The following is a 16,560-nucleotide window of genomic DNA, read 5'->3' as shown; positions in this document are numbered from 1 at the left end:
TTTTTGCCTTCCTGGACAAGCTGCAAAGACACGTTCCTCTGTTCTTGGCAACGTTCGAGCCACATTTCACCCTGCAATTCAATTATTCAACACACCTAATAGATGTGTTTTGCTCAAATCCTTTTTTTCCTGAAGGTCCTTCAAGATGTTCCTCAGCCTGATGTCAAGCTCTGTTCGCTTTTTGTCCTCGCATCGTGGCTTAAAGTTGACTTTGAATTATTGAGCTTCATGGCAAAGCTCATCTCTGTAACTTTAATAAATTAACACCCCGGAGATCCAACCTGAAATAACTACTTACTTAATTTGTCCTGTAATAAAGATATTCTGCTCATGACTACGAGCTGCCGGGGGTGAAATGGCCCCGGCTTCTTCAGACTAATCACAAGGAAGATTTTAATTGCATACGACCTGAAATTTTAACTTCACCCGTTATGCACCATAATATATTATTGCAGTGCAGCTTTAGAAAAGAGGGGATTGTTAAGATGAGGCATATTTAAGTGGAAAAAATACTGTGCTTAATTAAGTAAGAACTCTGAATGTTCCCTGGATAATGAAATCATGGGTGTCGAGGGTAAAAAAGTCACTTTCAGATGGAAAAGTCTGTGTGGAGCAGCTGTTTGTTCTTTGCGCTCATTCCTGATAGCCTCCAGCGTGTGCCTGATGCGTTTTGAACAAATGTGGTGAGGAAATACACACACACAAAAAAAAGTCAAACTAAGAATAGCCTCCGAGTGAAGAGCATGCACGTTTTGCATTGACGGAGCGCCGTGGTTTGAAGTTACACTGGACGGCCAGCGCTGCGTAAAGATCCTGAGCGGGTCGCTGCAGCAGAGGAAGCCAGTGAAACAGGATCCGTGTTGGTCAGCTCTTCTGTGACCCAAAGGTCAGAAATCTCAATAAAGTGAGTCTTTTTATAGGGTTGGATATCCTTGAATCAGTAACATTGTGCCCCCTACACCCATAGAGCAGTGTGTTGACTCTGATATTTATCTGAAGCTATGCACCGTATGTGATGTAGCACAGTGATGGAGCTGTTTTCTTGCTTGAACATGTTTTGTTTTAGATGCTGCGTAGTGAGAATACCTGTTCAGGCCAGCCAGCACAGCCCTCATCTTGGAGAAAACCAGTGTAGATGGATGAATGAACACATAGGCGTTGTTTTCATCCAAGCCAGCAGAATGAGTTTAGATTCTCATTGCCGAATGGTCCGACACTTTAATTCAGACTGTCTCAGTCTCTGTCTGCTGGGTTAAAATGAAATTATGTACCAGGAGTCATAATCCCTTGGCTTTTCAACATGAGATTAATGTTCTATTGTTAAAGAAAAGATCCCTGTAACTATAGATTAATTATCATGAAATGTATTAGCATTTAATGTCTCCCTATTGATCTACTGTGCAACTTTGACGGCCTTTTATTAGTAGCCTACAACATGGAGAATAACATCCACATTGAGCAACGGCTACCTTAAGTAAAGCCAGGGATCATTCATTGGTCAATTTTCTTGTCAATTTTAAGGCCAGCACAGTATGGTGTGCGTTATCCCCTGAGCCTACTGCTGAGGCCTTAAGAGAGATGTGATCCATTTTATCACCATCAGTGCAGGCAGGGTTATGTCTCTGAGCAGCTCTTCTTAATGCAGTTTCTATCCAACACTTTCCTAAATCACACACACGATGTCCTTTTTCCCAACTGTTCAAGACTTGGCGCTTTACACATGCAGCAATATTTAGGATGGCATTAAGTTGGAGATTAATTTGCAGAACAACATAGTAATAAAACAAGCCGAGGCCAAGCGTATATTTATGCAAAGTGATGTGACTAATATAGACATTAACTTTGATGGCTGTCTCCTTTTTGTGTGATCGGTTTTCTTGAGTGTGGTCTGCATTATGTTGTTTCAAAAGAGCCAGGCAAGTGATATCGTTACAAAAGCGATAAATAAAGCTAAGTCAGCTCGAGCCTCTCTACCGTCATATACAAATGCAGTTGTACAAAAAGAGTTTTTATCCATCAAAAGAGCCTCATCATATTCTTCATGACGACAAACTGTTGTTCTTTTATGTTGTGCCTTTTCTGTCCCTTCAGTCGCCTCCTCTGTAGACGAAGCCCTGTGAGACTAGCGCCTTCACCATTTGCCTCATCTTCTCTTTTCACACCGTAATTAGCAGATGTTAACATTCTAAACTAAGACAGTGAACATGGTGAGCGCTGCACCTGATGAGACACAAACAACTGCTGTGCCTAACTATACCCGTATAGCTGCTGCACGTGTGGCTGCAGATGCTTCGAATCAGCGTGTGTGTTGATAAGATGTGATTTTACCTCCCAAAGCAGGATTGTAATTACCCTTCTTTTCTTCTGTAAATGCTTTGTCTAAAGACGTGTCAAACAAATCTTAATTCAGGGGCCACATGCAGCCCAATTTCACCCTGAGTGGGCTACAATAGTGCCGTAATAACCTTTACAGTTAAACTTTAAAGATTTTCTTTGTTGGGGTGCCGAGTGTACGTGATGAAAAGGTCTAAACTTTCACAAATCCAAACAATCACCTCAGAAAATGATGATAATCTCAACATAAAGCCGATTTAAACGATACCTTCTGGCGAAAAGTACAGTGAAATGTCTAAAAAAACTGTTGCATTATTCATGTTTTAACAAAGTCACCCTGACAGTGACTTTAAGCAATTAGGTAACCCGCTTTCACCGCAGCATCACTCACAGCTCAGCTCGAGTCTCAGTGTTGTGCTGTGTGTGCCTTATGTTTGACACCCCTGCTCTACCTTGAGCTGGAGCCAATCCCAGGTGTCTCTGGGCGAGAGGCAGGGTGACAGGTGTCCAGTCCGTCACAGAGCAAGTGCAGAGAGATGACACCGCTGGAATCAAACCCCGGTGTTTCCGCTGTGAGGCGGGTGGGTTGTGTTGTCCCACTCCTGTAGATCATTTAAGTTATTTTTCATGTTAACAGTTTTGACTAGAAATCGTCAGACAGTATTAACAACTCTCCACCAAAGCCTTTGATTGATAGACCTTTAAAGGTTTTCCAATGTCACAACCAAGAGTCTGCAGCCGAAAGCTTCAGATTTTATTAACATGAAGAACTGAAGAAGCTGGTATTAAAAAAAAAAAAAAGAACATCAATCAAGCTTTGATCAGTAACTAAGGTTAAAAAAAGACTACAAATTATTAATGAAGAAAATTAATGAGATTTAGCTGATTGTCTAAGCTTTGTATTTAAATGTCAAATACTGTCAGTGAGAATTGAAGCAAATTCCGCTCTTATGCTGTAAAGTTAGATTCAATACCGTCATTAACTCAGATGACTGATTACTTAATTGTCCACTAAATTACAGCAGGGACAGAGCGGCACGGTGACGTCGTGGCAGTTTTCCTCCCGCTGCGTTCCTGACGGACACGGTGAAACCGGCGTGCGGGCCCAGTGTGTACCGTCAACAGCAGGGAGGGACGGAGCACGCAAAGCGGTGTCAGGGTGTGTGTCTGCGGCGGGATGAGTCCAGGCGCTCGTGGACGTGACAGGCTGTGGCTCATTAAACTCTCATCAGACGCAGGAGGTCAAGACAACAGCTACATCCCGGGCGACACGTGCTGCCTGGATGCGTATTATGCAGACACACAATGCCGCCGTGTCGTTTCCAGCGGGATAATGCTCCAAACCTATCAGTTGTTTTATTTTTAGCGTTTTAATCTTTGCGGCTGAGAACTTCCAAGAAATCTTTAGACATAGCATGAAGAGACCAGTGGCTTATGTAATTATTATTCAGCACTGATTCACATGGAGGAGAGTTGTACGATTAGATGGGAGAAGTTGACTTTGTTTTGTTTTTGTTTTTGTTTTGTTTTTTTTGCTCTTCCCACAACGCTCTTAATGCCACTGTGTGTGGTGCGTGGGCAGGTTGCCGGCTGGCTTTGGGGGAAGCAGGTCAACAATGTAGCCGCAGAAGGCTTCACAGTGGGGTAGAAAGAGAGAGGCGGACCGGGGGCAAGAATGAAGCGACGGGCATAATTTTACTGGCCAAATACGCCGACATAAACAAAGCTACTGGTTTGATTGGGTTTTCATTCAAAGGTGTTAAAACAACTGTGACAATCGCTGCCTTTGAATTAACACTAAAACTGCAAGCTTTGCAATGTTGGGTTTTGTTTTGTTTTTTTTTTTAAATCATTTTTCCAGTTTTGACTCACTGAGCTGAAGTCTTGCAAGGTCAAACAGATGAGTCCTACGCCAACCTCAGGCCGCATGGCGCCTCTGCATCTCTGTCTGCCCTCTGTATTTCACTGCTACACAGTTCTGCTCTTTATATTTCAGTCTCGCTGCAGTCCCTCTCTCGCTCTCCTACATTTGTCCATTTTTGCACACACACCCAAAAAAAAAAAAAAAAAAAAAAGAATCACCTCACCAGGGATTCACCGCTTCTTCAGCTGAGCAGCGGCAGAGGGGATGGAGGGATCTCTGTCAGATCTGCCAGTTGAATGGCCAGTGGAGTGGAAAGGATTAGAGATATCCTGGCCTTCTCTCACCCCTTTAAAGCAGTGTTATTAGGCCGAGGGGGCCCGAGGACCCAAAGGAGGGGGGGCTTCTTTCAGGACTGGACATGGCGCTGGCGTGTTATCCCTCCACGGCCAAGGGTCACCACTGCCACACAGACACTTAAGAGGATTGCCTCTTCGTGAGGTGATGTGTAATTGCTAATCTCTGGGAATCAATACCATCCATTTCAGATATTGGATTGTGTTCCAGATATTGAATGCACATTTTGGGATTTTTGCCAACATCTTTTTTTGCGGTTATTTCTCTTTATTGCTGGTTCCAATACTGATATTGGTTGATAATTGTTTCCCATCTCCTACTGGATTTTAACATACAAACATGTCATGGATGCACAAGATTCAAACTTAAAATGTAAGGTTTTGTTATATTTTCATCCATTAATGGCTAATATCTGGCGAGTTTGCACAGGAGGTGTTGCAAACAGGAAATGTTTATGTTGTATTCATCAGACATCATCTCCAATCACGGTTCAAATTAAACTGCAGGATTGTTAAATATACATTCTAGGTGGATGGTGGGTTTCAAAGTAGCTGACACACTGCAGCAGTGAGCATGACGATGGTGTCAAATCACAAGAAGGAAAACCTGCTCCATTGGACTTCCATTGTAATAAGAAGAAAAGAATGTTTCCAAAAAGTGTTAAAACCGAAAATTCCTATGACATGTTGTTCCCTACCAAGCCTGAGCCAGCAGTTTGGGATTTTGCTTTGCGTGAAGAAGGAAAACAAGGGACAGATGAAAAAATAAAAAGTCTGATGTGTTTACGCTGCAAAATAAAAAGATATTTCATGTTACAGAGCTGCGAACCATCATATTGCTCCCCCCCTGCTGTTGAAGTTCAGTTTACAGTGAACATTGTAACACATGTGAAGCACAAGATTTCATATGAAACCCAAACCAATTGATTAAATATTTGTCGTCTGACAAATGAGGATTTGTTTAAGCCGCATTTTCACGCGTGATTATTATTTTTTTTCCATTCAGACGTCCATCCTTATGTTTTCCTCTGATCTCGTGAGTATTAAGGTGACAGTGGCGCCGTTATCACCACAGCTGTCACATCACCAACAACTCAAACAAATCCTCCCCGTGTCGGCCCCGTCCTCGGCCCACACACATCCAACACAGCTGCTCTCCAGGAAGCGCGCTGAAACTAAACACAGTTTCAGAACATTCTCGCCTGAAGACGTCTCCCCTCGGCTCGAACCAGCTGAGATTAGCCCGTAAAAAACACAATCAAGATCTTCTCACAATAACACAGCCGGGTAATTATTCTTTGTCTGGGAAAAATCTGTAAAATCCATATTTGTGTGAAGGCATCGTGCATCACTGTAAATGGAGAAATCACTTCAGTATTTCACCGTAGCTGTGGGGTCTTTGTTTCCCTGTCAGAATGTGTGCACGCTCGATGACTGGTGCTCCTATCAGACGCAAACTTGATTTTCCCATGTGACCGCGGATGTGCAGGGATGTGCACCGGCTCCTGTCTGTTTACATGTAAACGTGGCGTCGCCCTGCTGCAGGCAGCATGAGGGAGAAAGTCTGTCTGATTCTCCTGCTTGGACAGACACGTCACCGCCGCGCTGTGGTGTGTTTGCATTAAACAAAAGATCCCTGTGTTGTAGCTTTCAAGCTGGCGTGCTTCTCGAGAAACTAAGCTGTGAAGATGAAATTATTCATACATCACCAATGTGAAACACCTCACCTCCTCACCCAGAACGTCAAGGAGCATGAACTCACAGGATCTTTTCTTTACGTGTTATATAATTGACAGCTTTTTGTACCTGCAGCCTCACACCTCCTGCTCACCCTCCGATCCTGTTTTCCTTTCCCTGCAGCTCGTTTGCCATGTCTAAGGCGGCGGTGAAGAAGCTGCACTGGCGCTCCAAGGTGCAGGACAGCTTCGTCCCCTTGCTCGGCTCGGCGGGGGAGCTGGGGATCTCAATAGGTGGCGGAGCAGATTATGGAGAGTTTCCTTTTGTCACGTCGGCGCCGGGGGGCGTCCTCACAGTGGGCGACATCATCCTGGAGATCGGGGGAACACCAGTGCTAGGGATGACATTAGGAGATGTCCGTGGCGTGCTCAACTCCTGCCCCCATCCTATCCGAATCAAAACTGTGTCACCAGGTACGTCCCAGCAGACAAACACAACTTCACTTATTTTACAGCTCAACACAAACACAGATTCACACAGTGTCTAGGTATCTGGTGATCTGAAGCTTCATTCAGACCCTTCCTGCTGAAAAAAAAAAAAAAAAAAATGACTGCAAATCAAATGTGTGCAATAATTATCTGACTTATTTACACATAGATTCTGTGAAAACATTTTTAGATTTGCAAAGATTCCTTGAGAGTTTGTTCCTGGATATTTTGCTGTGGTTTCCTGTTTACTTTTCTTGTGGATCAACTTATAGAAAATAATGTGGAGAACTAAAGGAAAGCCCAAAGGCATTTAATTGTTTTGTTTAAGAAGCTTTTAAAAGTGTCAAATCATGTCTCGGGACAAATTTATTTAACTTTTCACCTTAAGTAAGATACTTAATATTAATCTTTCTACCTTTCACTTTCTAAGTAGTTGTTTGCGTTTGATCTGGACCCTCAGATTTTCTTCCTGTTGAAACGATCTAAATCTGCCTGAACAAACAAACAGAGAGCAGTTTCAGTTAATCTACAGTTAACATGGCGAAACACTGAACAGGTTTACACACCGTGTGACTTTTTAGAAAATGTTCGACTCATCCTTTTGTATATGTCAAGTGTTTTTTTTTTCTGATACGTTTACCGTGCATGTTGAATTTGTGCAACTTCTTTCTTTACTTTGGCTTCCACAATGAAAAGACCTACCTGTAGATGCTTCAGTTTTTTTTTTTAATTCGTTTTTGCATTAAAATCTCAGCTCTTAGTCTGAATTTGCCAGATCCGTCAGACCTGGCGAGATTGTCCTGTTGTAATGCAGTTAGCATTATTTGTATTCAAGTAATCAATTTAAGGCCAGAAGTATGCTGAACTTCACCATACCAAGACTGTAAAGAGGAATGTCTTTAGATCTGACTGTGACGCTACCACACATTTAAAAGCAGGGCCTGGGTATGAGGTGTCTTTATTTTTTGCTTTAGAGCAAGTTTGGCACTTAAAACAGTTAAAATACCTGCCAGGTACTTTTTTTTTTTTTCAATTTAGGCTATTTTCACATGTGACTGTCGCCACTTTGTTAAATTGCTGTCCAAACTGTCGTCCGCTGCGTTCCCGCTCCCCTCCGACTCTCAGGAGCCCGATCTGCAGCGTGCAGCATTCAGATGTTGATTTCTCCCCAGTCAGTTTGTCTCTGTACGTCGGGGAGATTGGTCAATATGTGGATCGGGGGTCAAACTTGCTGATGACAAATGGCAGGAGTGCGGCCGTATAGTTGTCCGTCAGCAGCGAGGGGCCTTGATGTTTAGAGCCGGGGGCTGGGCAAACGGATATCTTTGTTGGCTCTGAACAGAGCAGTATGTCACCCAGGTGTCACCTGAACGCGGCTCCCGATGGCCTTGCTGGCCAGATTGATAGCTGATTTGGCCACAAGGGTGTAAATGGGGACCTTTGCTCCGAACCCCCCCTCCTGCCATTGGTAGATCCATTATCATTTCTGAAGTCTGCCTGGTCCTCTCTGGACAGCTTGACTGCGTGTAGTGTGGACAGTGATGGATGAGCTCATGCGGCGTGCTGCTGTACACCTCCTCCTCCTCCTCCTCCTCCTCTCCTCCGACTGCTGCTGCCGTCGCCGCCACCGATACTAGTCCCCCAGCTCCCCCCTCCAGAAGCAGGACACCAGGATACGTCTCCCAGAGGGAGGGGACACTGTCAACATTGCAGCAGCAGATTTGTAGGAGGAGTGATGTTACAAATTCACAAATTTTATTGAGAGATTTGGGTTTTACTGGAAGCTCCTCTTGTCCTTGACATCTGACTTACAGTATATTTGCAGAGCGTAAATTGTGTCGTGGCTGTTTCACTGGCTGACAAGTCATTTTTGCATTTCTATCATTTCGAAATTAAAGTATAAAATAATCTCTACGATGCTTTTGTTGTTTTCTAATTCCAATAAACACAGTTTAACTGTATAATTTAGTTGCGTATGAATTAAACCAAAAGAGAAGCATGATCAAACACAACCTTTTAATCTCCACCCAAAGGAAATGGTGGAAACCCTTTCAGCAGAGGAATGAGAAAATGTTTGTTTTCCTGTTTCTGTTCGTTGTCAGTTTTATTTCTGTTAATTACCTTTTTCGAAAAGTGTGCATGCATGAGTGTGTGTGCTTGTATGCTTCCTTTCAGAATGAGATACAGACCTGTTCTTTTAGTGTGTTTGATAATCGGTGTATCAACTTGTTCAAACAATTGAGACCTTTACACTTGCTGTAAATTGTAATATTAACTTCTTATTGACAATAACAACTAGCAGGAATCGGGATCATTTAAAATGCATTAGAGTGAAAAGTTCTACTAAATTAAATATTTTATTACATATTTATTTGACATCTTTTATGTTGTTTGTCAGTAAAGTAGCTTCTTTCTTCATGTAAGAGACATACAGTGTATCTCTTCCATGTTCATAATAATTAGGCAGAAATGAAAGTACAGATCAGAGAACAGTCTGTCATCCATCCTCCACATTTAATCCCTCCACATCGTTGCACCTAATCCCAACCACTGTGTCTCACTTGAGTCCATTTCACCATGCACTCGGTCCAAATCCAATTTTAACAAACTCAATATTCAGATTTAAAATTAACTGTATAGTGAAGCCAAACTCCCCAGTGAGCACAGGTAAGAACGACCTCCTTAACGTTGGCAGGTGAAGTTGTTGGTTTCAGAGGTTTTCCTGAAGAGCAGAATTTATGTGTTTTGTTGTAATATATGTGTCCCTGAGGATAAATTCACTTTAGCACTGTCTGCTCGGAAAGATCGGAGTGAAAAACGCAGACTTGTTCTTTTGTCTGGACGGTGAAACACAGAGGTGGCCCTTTAACGACTGACTGTTCTGGCACAGTGTGTAGCCGTAAATTTGTCATGTTGCCCCGTATACTGATTATTCCGAGATTGTGTCACTTAGTTTTGTCTTCCGTTGGATTTGTGGAATCGTATACAGTCAGTTGAAGTTGCTTGGAGGAGGTCTGTGACTGTTCCTGAGTATTAAAACTCAGTTTAAATATTTGACTTTTGGAATTGTGGCACAAAGATAAATAGTCTTTTTCACACCTTGTTCCTTTGCTCGACAGTTTGGACTGATACATTCCTCAGAATCACCTTCAGAGAGATAATGTTCAGGTCTAAATGTTGCTCTTCGACAGTCTATAAAATAGCAGCTGTTTTCTAATGTGATGAGCAAAATCCCATCATTCTTCCCAGAAGACTGCCAACCGGATTCATTTCCCTTCTCTAGCGGCGGCCATATGCGACCACGCTCGTGCACGTGCGGCTGACTCCCTCCTCTAATGAAGTTATACCGCTGTGACGTTTATTTTCTTATTAAAGCACGAAGTTAATTCAACCTGCTAATGGGGAGAAGTACTGTAACAGACGGCGGGGCCAAGAGGTGACACGGAGGAGGAGGGCGGCTTAGTGTCTGCCTGGAGGGGGAGCGCCGACGGACGGGCTGTCCGTCAGAGTGACAAGCGGGAGACGCGCTCAGCCCATCCATAATGGCAAGTGGTCTGTCATCGGGGGCCGCCAAGCACTCCAGATAATATTAAGAGATCAGAGAAACACCGGAGAGTCCCGGCCAAACACTCGTCCTCCTCCTGACAGGCTCGGCTGTTGAGTCTGAAGCAATTAACAGCCGGCTGTTATACGTACGTACAGTACATGCATGAGAGCCGCAGGAAAACACAGTTTATGGTCAGGATATAGGTGAGGTGATATAAAGCGATCAGGAGGTGTGAACGTTAAGGTGCTAAAGTAATTGTGTTAAATCAAGCCTGGCAGCGCTCAGGATTAGCACTTAAGATCATTTTGGACATATATCACTTTGCTGTTTGTGCCCACTGAGCTGATTCCTCCATGTCTTCCCCTTCCTCTCTCTTCCCTTCCTCCTCTCCATGCCCTGCTTGTTTTCTCTGCCCTTCCCTCAGGCTCCACATTGTGCAAGGATCTCAGGTTGTATCTGAGTAAGTGCTTCACACCCGGCTCGGTGGACAGCCAGCTTCAGCAGGTCATCAGAGAGAACCTCTACCTCCGTGCTGTACCCTGTAAGTCCTTTTGTGTGCTTCCCCTCTCGCCTTCAATCTGTCACGTCTTTGTGTGTCCTGTCTTCTCTGCTACAGTCTCGCCACTGGACATTAGTCCTCTTCCTATCATCAAGTTGTTTGTATTCCTAAACCTGCTTATTGTCACCAGCCTCCTGATATCAGTGTACCCGGGCACATTTCTTGTTTTTTATTGGCCTCATTAATTCTTTCATAACACTTCTTGTGATTGCCGCCATGTGATATCTCGGTGTTAATTGGCATTTAAGTCTGCAGAAATGTTTTCCACACTTCCTCGTGTCAGTGTATGCCTGCGCGAGGGGATCTGATTCAATGGAAGAATAAATTAAGTTAACTCGACATATGTGGAAGGGGTTCTGATTGATGAGGTGACAGAAGCGACCTAATCAAGTTTCAGCGCGGCGGAGGCGAGAAAAGCTGTGAGCAGGGTGGACTTTTCCACAGCAGCGATCTGCACCGTCACAACGCTGGCCTCCTCGTTCAGTCCACACCCCTATTTGTTCAAGTAAAAGAAAGATGGTGGTGAAATTTGAATTTGTCGTCTTTAAAACGACAAATTCAGCGTCGGAGCATGATCTCCTGAAAAACACACACGGGCAGTCTCTCATTTTGATCCTTGTGAATAAAATCACGCACAATGGCAGCCAAAGGCAGCTAGTTGTGGTGCATCTGTTGCTATCTTAATCCCCTCGATGTGACGTCACCGGACACAGCCAGAGGATATAACAGCTGAGTTTTCAGAGAGGAGATCTGTGTTTTTGTTCTCGTTCTCTCGCTCGCTCTGTCTGGGTCTTTTTTGTTTTTCTTGTTCAGGTGGTCCAGCAGAAGGGGACGGACCCCTCTAGTTTGTTTGCATTCTTGACCTTGCTGTAGCAGCGTAGAGTTGTTGCTAATCTCTTCTTTAGTCGGGGAAGTAGGTCAGGAGGGACATGCTGCCGCTGCGCCGCACAATGCTCCCGACCGGAGAGCGGTTCAAAAGTCACAGGAGCGTCGGCCTGCCTCTCCAACATGCAAATTTAAATTACAGTGTGATTGCAATTTATAACCATCTCAGGCGTTCGAGTTGGTAAGCAGTGCATTTGCAAGCAGCTGCTCAGGGACTCAATTGCCCAAATTACCATCAGTGCTCTCAGCTACTTTGTAATGAGGATGAGACGGATAAGAAAGGATTGTTATATAACAAATCAGACGGCGGGATGGCCAGAGAGAGGTTTTCAACCATCTTCTCAGCTAATTGTAGGAAGCGGTTCAGTAGAATCCAACTTTCAACATTACCTCACATCTTAGGGCTTTTTTTTTTTTCCTTCTCCTTCTTCTTCACACGAGTGACAACAAGGCAGGCTCAGCTCCTGGTGTGTAATCCCCTGATCTGCTGAAGATGACACAGTAAGATGCTGTTGTTCTCATGCTGATACCAACACACGCATGCTTGCCTGATCCAAAGGCGGCTTGGAAACCTTCCCTCCTCATTTCAGAGCAGTTGTAGCTGTGTAGAGGCTGCATTTCCGTCCGTTTGTTCCTGCTGTTGTTGTGTTTTTCTTTTTTTTCCCCCCCTTTTTCTCTCTCTCTCTCAAGAAGGCAGCTGTGTTTAACATGAACTTAAAGCTGAGGACTTTTCATCAGTGGCTCATTGTGGCCCCCTTCAGGATCATATGTACGTTTCTCCTGCTCTCTTTGTTGATTCTTTGTTCTGAGTTTATGAGTCGTACATGGCATCTGACGATAATGTGGTTAATTAGCTTCAATTCAAGGTTTTAAGAATGTTTTCTCTCTTATGATAGAAGGATAATGTGAAAAGGCTTCAGTTTTATTTGAAATAACATTGTGTTGTTGTATTATTTTTTTTTTTTTGTTACTTAGATGCTGTTTCTTTTAGTGAAACAGCTGCTTTGTGGCACTGTGCTATTTAGAGAGCATTTCAATGCTGCAGATCCTTTTGATGAGACACCGTTCCCTGGTAGTGAATCTGGCACTAAAATAACATTACAAAGGCTCAGCTTGGAGGGCAGTGCATAAAAATGGAAATGAATGACAGAATTAAGTAAAAGCAGGATAGTGTATCAATAATCTAGAGGGGGGAGAATTAAATTAAAAGCTATCGGTGCCAAAGGGGAGGAGGGGATGATGGCAGTCGGATGGATCCATGTGCTCATCCTGAGGCTGACAGGATGCTGGAGAGCAGGTATGTGTGTCAACAAACAGCAGGAAACTACCTCCACTTCTGTTTAATTCATTTGAATAAACTGAGTGTGTAAATGACCTTTTTGGGGGCTTTTCCATAAAGCCATTTTCCTCTGTGTGCACAGTTTTCAGACCTCACATTATCCCCCTCAACTTTCTCATCCATTTCGGTGTAATCGCAGCGTTTGTGCCTGTGCCCTTGAAGGATTCAGAGCCAAAGTCACGGTATCAAGGAAGGCGGAGTCTCCATTTTCTCCACAAAAGACTTTTCTAATTGTCTGCAGAGTGAGTCAGAGATAAGGAACATCATCATTTAGTTATTCTAATATGCTCGCTCCGGCATGTCAAGCGGGCCGTCTGTGGCCTTTTCAACTGTACGATTCATTGTTAGCTATTTGTGTGCCGCGATCTTGACAGACAGCTCTCTCCGGGTGTTGATACGAAGTTCTATGTAATTACCCGCACAATCCCTCCCTCGCCCCCCCTGTCCCAGGGGATCAGTGTGCGGCGCCCACGGGGACGGGCAGGGAGGAAGAAGATGTCAATAATCCATCCTGTCTCCCCGCTGACATGTCATATATATCTCCGAGGAGGTTGCATAGATAATGAATGCCTACCTCGCCCCATATCAGCTGGGGAGATACTGCGTGTCCTCAGGGGGAGGAAAAGAAATTACAAACGTCATATGTCATCACAAGATTTGCTATCAGATCTTTAATTACACACAAAGCCCTATTACATTTTTTTTTTTTTTTTAGAGAGGGTTCAAACAGAAATGTGAGATGTAAACATACAAAGCGGGATGCCGTCACTTTGTTTTTGCTTCATTTGAAAACCAGAGGTGCAACGACTGGGTGCATCGGTGGACGTGAAGGGTGGGGGGTTTAATAATGACCACTCACTTCAGTCCTCCCGACCCCCCCCCCCCCCCCCCCCCCCCCCCCCCCCCCCCCCCGAAAGAGCAGCAGGCAGTTTCCCTAATAAGCTGCGAGGAGTCAAACCTCACTACAGAAAACGTCCATCTTCTGAAGTCACAGAGTGTAAAGCACTACATGAGATTACTCAGCCAGAGCATGTGGAAACACAGGCGCAATAAAATCCCGACAAGCGTTTCAACTGCCGGTTTTACTGCTTGTAGAAAATCAGCGTCGCCCTGCGTGGCTGGCTGGACCTCCGCTGTACATTAAGCACACTTTGTGCAGCAGAGAAGAGGGATCGGGCTCATGGCGGCGCCTCACGCTGTCCACCGCTTGCTCCTCAGTCCCTTGCTGCGGTGTATGTGTTGGTTTTTCATCTTGATCTTTACCTTGGTGTGTGTGTGTAGGTGTGTGTGTTCTGTGTAGCTCTGCATGTGTCATTGTGGCTGGTGGAGCTGCTCCCAGGACGGCGGTGCATTAATCACAGGTTTTATGGGGTAGCTGGGTGTGACTCCCTCCTGCTGGTCTCACACTGACATCACAATCAGCAGAGGAGCGACGCCGCGACCTTATTTTTTTGGTGTGATTTTTGTCTGAGAAAAAATAAATTGCTCATCTGAAGGGTAGACTGGGCGCGTTGTCGTGTCTCCTGCAAATGAGGAGTACTCCTCCAGATCTGACAGAATGGGAAATGTAGAAATGTGATATACTTCACACCACATGCTCAGACTTGTGCTTAATCGTCTCAAGACGATAACCCTTCATCGTCCGAGTGACGGCGCTGACTAACTTCCACGTTTTAATCCGATTGTGTGATGCTAAATTGATACACTGTCAAATCAAATAAAAGTAATTACAGCTAACGGCCTAAATCATTTTTGGAATTGAAATTAGGTTTTTGATCCAGACCATTTCTAGCTAAAGCTGGTTTTTACTGGTAAGGTAGCCTCCATCTTTAGGAGAACACATCTTGGTTTTTTTAAGCCATTTCTTTCAAACAACTTTATAAAATGACTTAAGCATTAGTCCAAAAGGGAGACAATATACTTAATTAAAAAGTACAAGTCATAACAATCCAATAAAGTTAACTTACTCGTACAGGCTCCTTTGCAAAGCGTTTCCATCTTTCATTCAGTGCAGCTGATTGAATCGTCTCAGCAAATCGGAACTACTTGTTTGTTTGAAGCTTTGAATTCTAAAAAAAAAAAAGGTCCTTCTTTTTGATTGATGCTGCTGTTTCCTGATTGAGTGAGTATTTTACTTGTTGCCCAGTAAACGGTGGAAAATACAGCGAAGGGTCTGATGGCTGATTGCAGAAACACCGCAGGATCCTTTTCTTTCTGTGGTCTGTGCCCCCTGCCCTCTTCCAGACCAAGGTCAATGTGAATCAGTTACTATGACAGTCCATTGATCATCTGAGTGCTCCATGGCTACAATGGTGACAGAGCGACTTTAAGACTTTCCCAGTGCCTCATTAATGTTTAATTCTCCTCTATTGATCCGTTCGTAATAAAGAGGCCTCGGTGATTGCCCACTGTCATTATAGTGCTCTTCATAGCAGAGGATGGAATTTGGTTTGTGGGTGAGTGCTTTGTTGACTTTGAGCTGAGGATGGGATTGCTGTAATTAAACAAGCCGTTAATATTTATAACCAGTTGATGCTGAAGTCGAGTCCTCTGCAGATTGTTTTCCACTTGTAACATTCACCTTTGAAACACAGCCTGCACAGATCCATTAGTTTCTCGGCTTTTGGACTAGTTCTGCATCATTCGTCAAACTAATGTAATCTCGGGCTATTTATAGTTTGCTGAGTTGCGGTTTGCTTAAACGCTGAACTCAGATTGATGACCCCTGCTGAGCGGAAACGGCTTTGATTAATTGATGCATCAACCCCGTCAGAGATGGCTTGTATATGACTCTGATATATCACATAATATCTTCTCTTCCAGGTACGACCAGACAGCCCAGAGAGGGGGAAATCTCAGGAGTGGACTACAACTTTGTCTCCATAGAGGAGTTTTTCTCCTTGGAGGAATCGGGAGCGCTGCTTGAGAGTGGAAAGTTCAAAGGTGAGTTTGAATGTGGGGTGAATATTTCAGCTAATTGGCCCAGTATTTTACCGCAAAGTGAGTCTCTCCAAAGACTTCTGGTGATTTATTATCAATTGTCAACAACTGTGATAATAAGAAAGTATCCATTCCATCGCTCTTACACACTGTGGACTGCAGGGTGCAGGAGCCCAGGTGGCTATGGGTAAAGTCAAGATACATCCTGACGCCCTAAAGATACAGGATTGAATGGAAGTTTAATGTTTTTATTTTTCCCTTCTGTTACATTGTCAAAGTGTCCCTCTTGGCCACCTGATAATCAACAACTCAACATTTTTTTTGTCCAGATTAAACAAACGAGATTTTACAAGTTAATTAGGTGCTGATTAAGGTTCGCTATGTATTTATATCTTAATCAGCCAAAACTAATTAAAATTTCCCGTTTCAGCTAAATGCCTCTTGGGTCTCACATCATTCCTGGTCTCCAGATATGAGAGTAATGTCAATTCTACAATTTAACCTGTTAGACATTCCCATCCCTTCTCCTTCAGTGTGTTCTCCATCAGTAAAGCAGTTTGTGACAAATATGCAT

The 16,560-nt window shown here is 43.8% G+C and overlaps 1 protein-coding gene across 2 annotated transcripts in view; it reads left to right on the top strand.

Moving 5' to 3' along the window:
• magixb (MAGI family member, X-linked b) overlaps positions 1–16,560 on the top strand; it is a 43,263-nt gene that overhangs the window by 5,758 nt on the left and 20,945 nt on the right. For both annotated transcript variants that reach the window (XM_030118587.1, XM_030118586.1), the window contains exons 2-4: positions 6,412–6,701; positions 10,688–10,804; positions 15,870–15,989. In XM_030118587.1, the coding sequence (XP_029974447.1) occupies positions 6,422–6,701; positions 10,688–10,804; positions 15,870–15,989 (517 nt within the window). In that variant the 5' untranslated portion in view covers positions 6,412–6,421. The remainder of the gene's footprint in view (positions 1–6,411; positions 6,702–10,687; positions 10,805–15,869; positions 15,990–16,560) is intronic.

This window comes from Salarias fasciatus, chromosome 20, assembly GCF_902148845.1.
Source record: "Salarias fasciatus chromosome 20, fSalaFa1.1, whole genome shotgun sequence".
NCBI classification, from domain to species: Eukaryota; Metazoa; Chordata; class Actinopteri; order Blenniiformes; family Blenniidae; genus Salarias; species Salarias fasciatus.
Note: the sequence above shows the minus strand (reverse complement) of the source record. Positions and strands in the feature narration are given on the sequence as shown.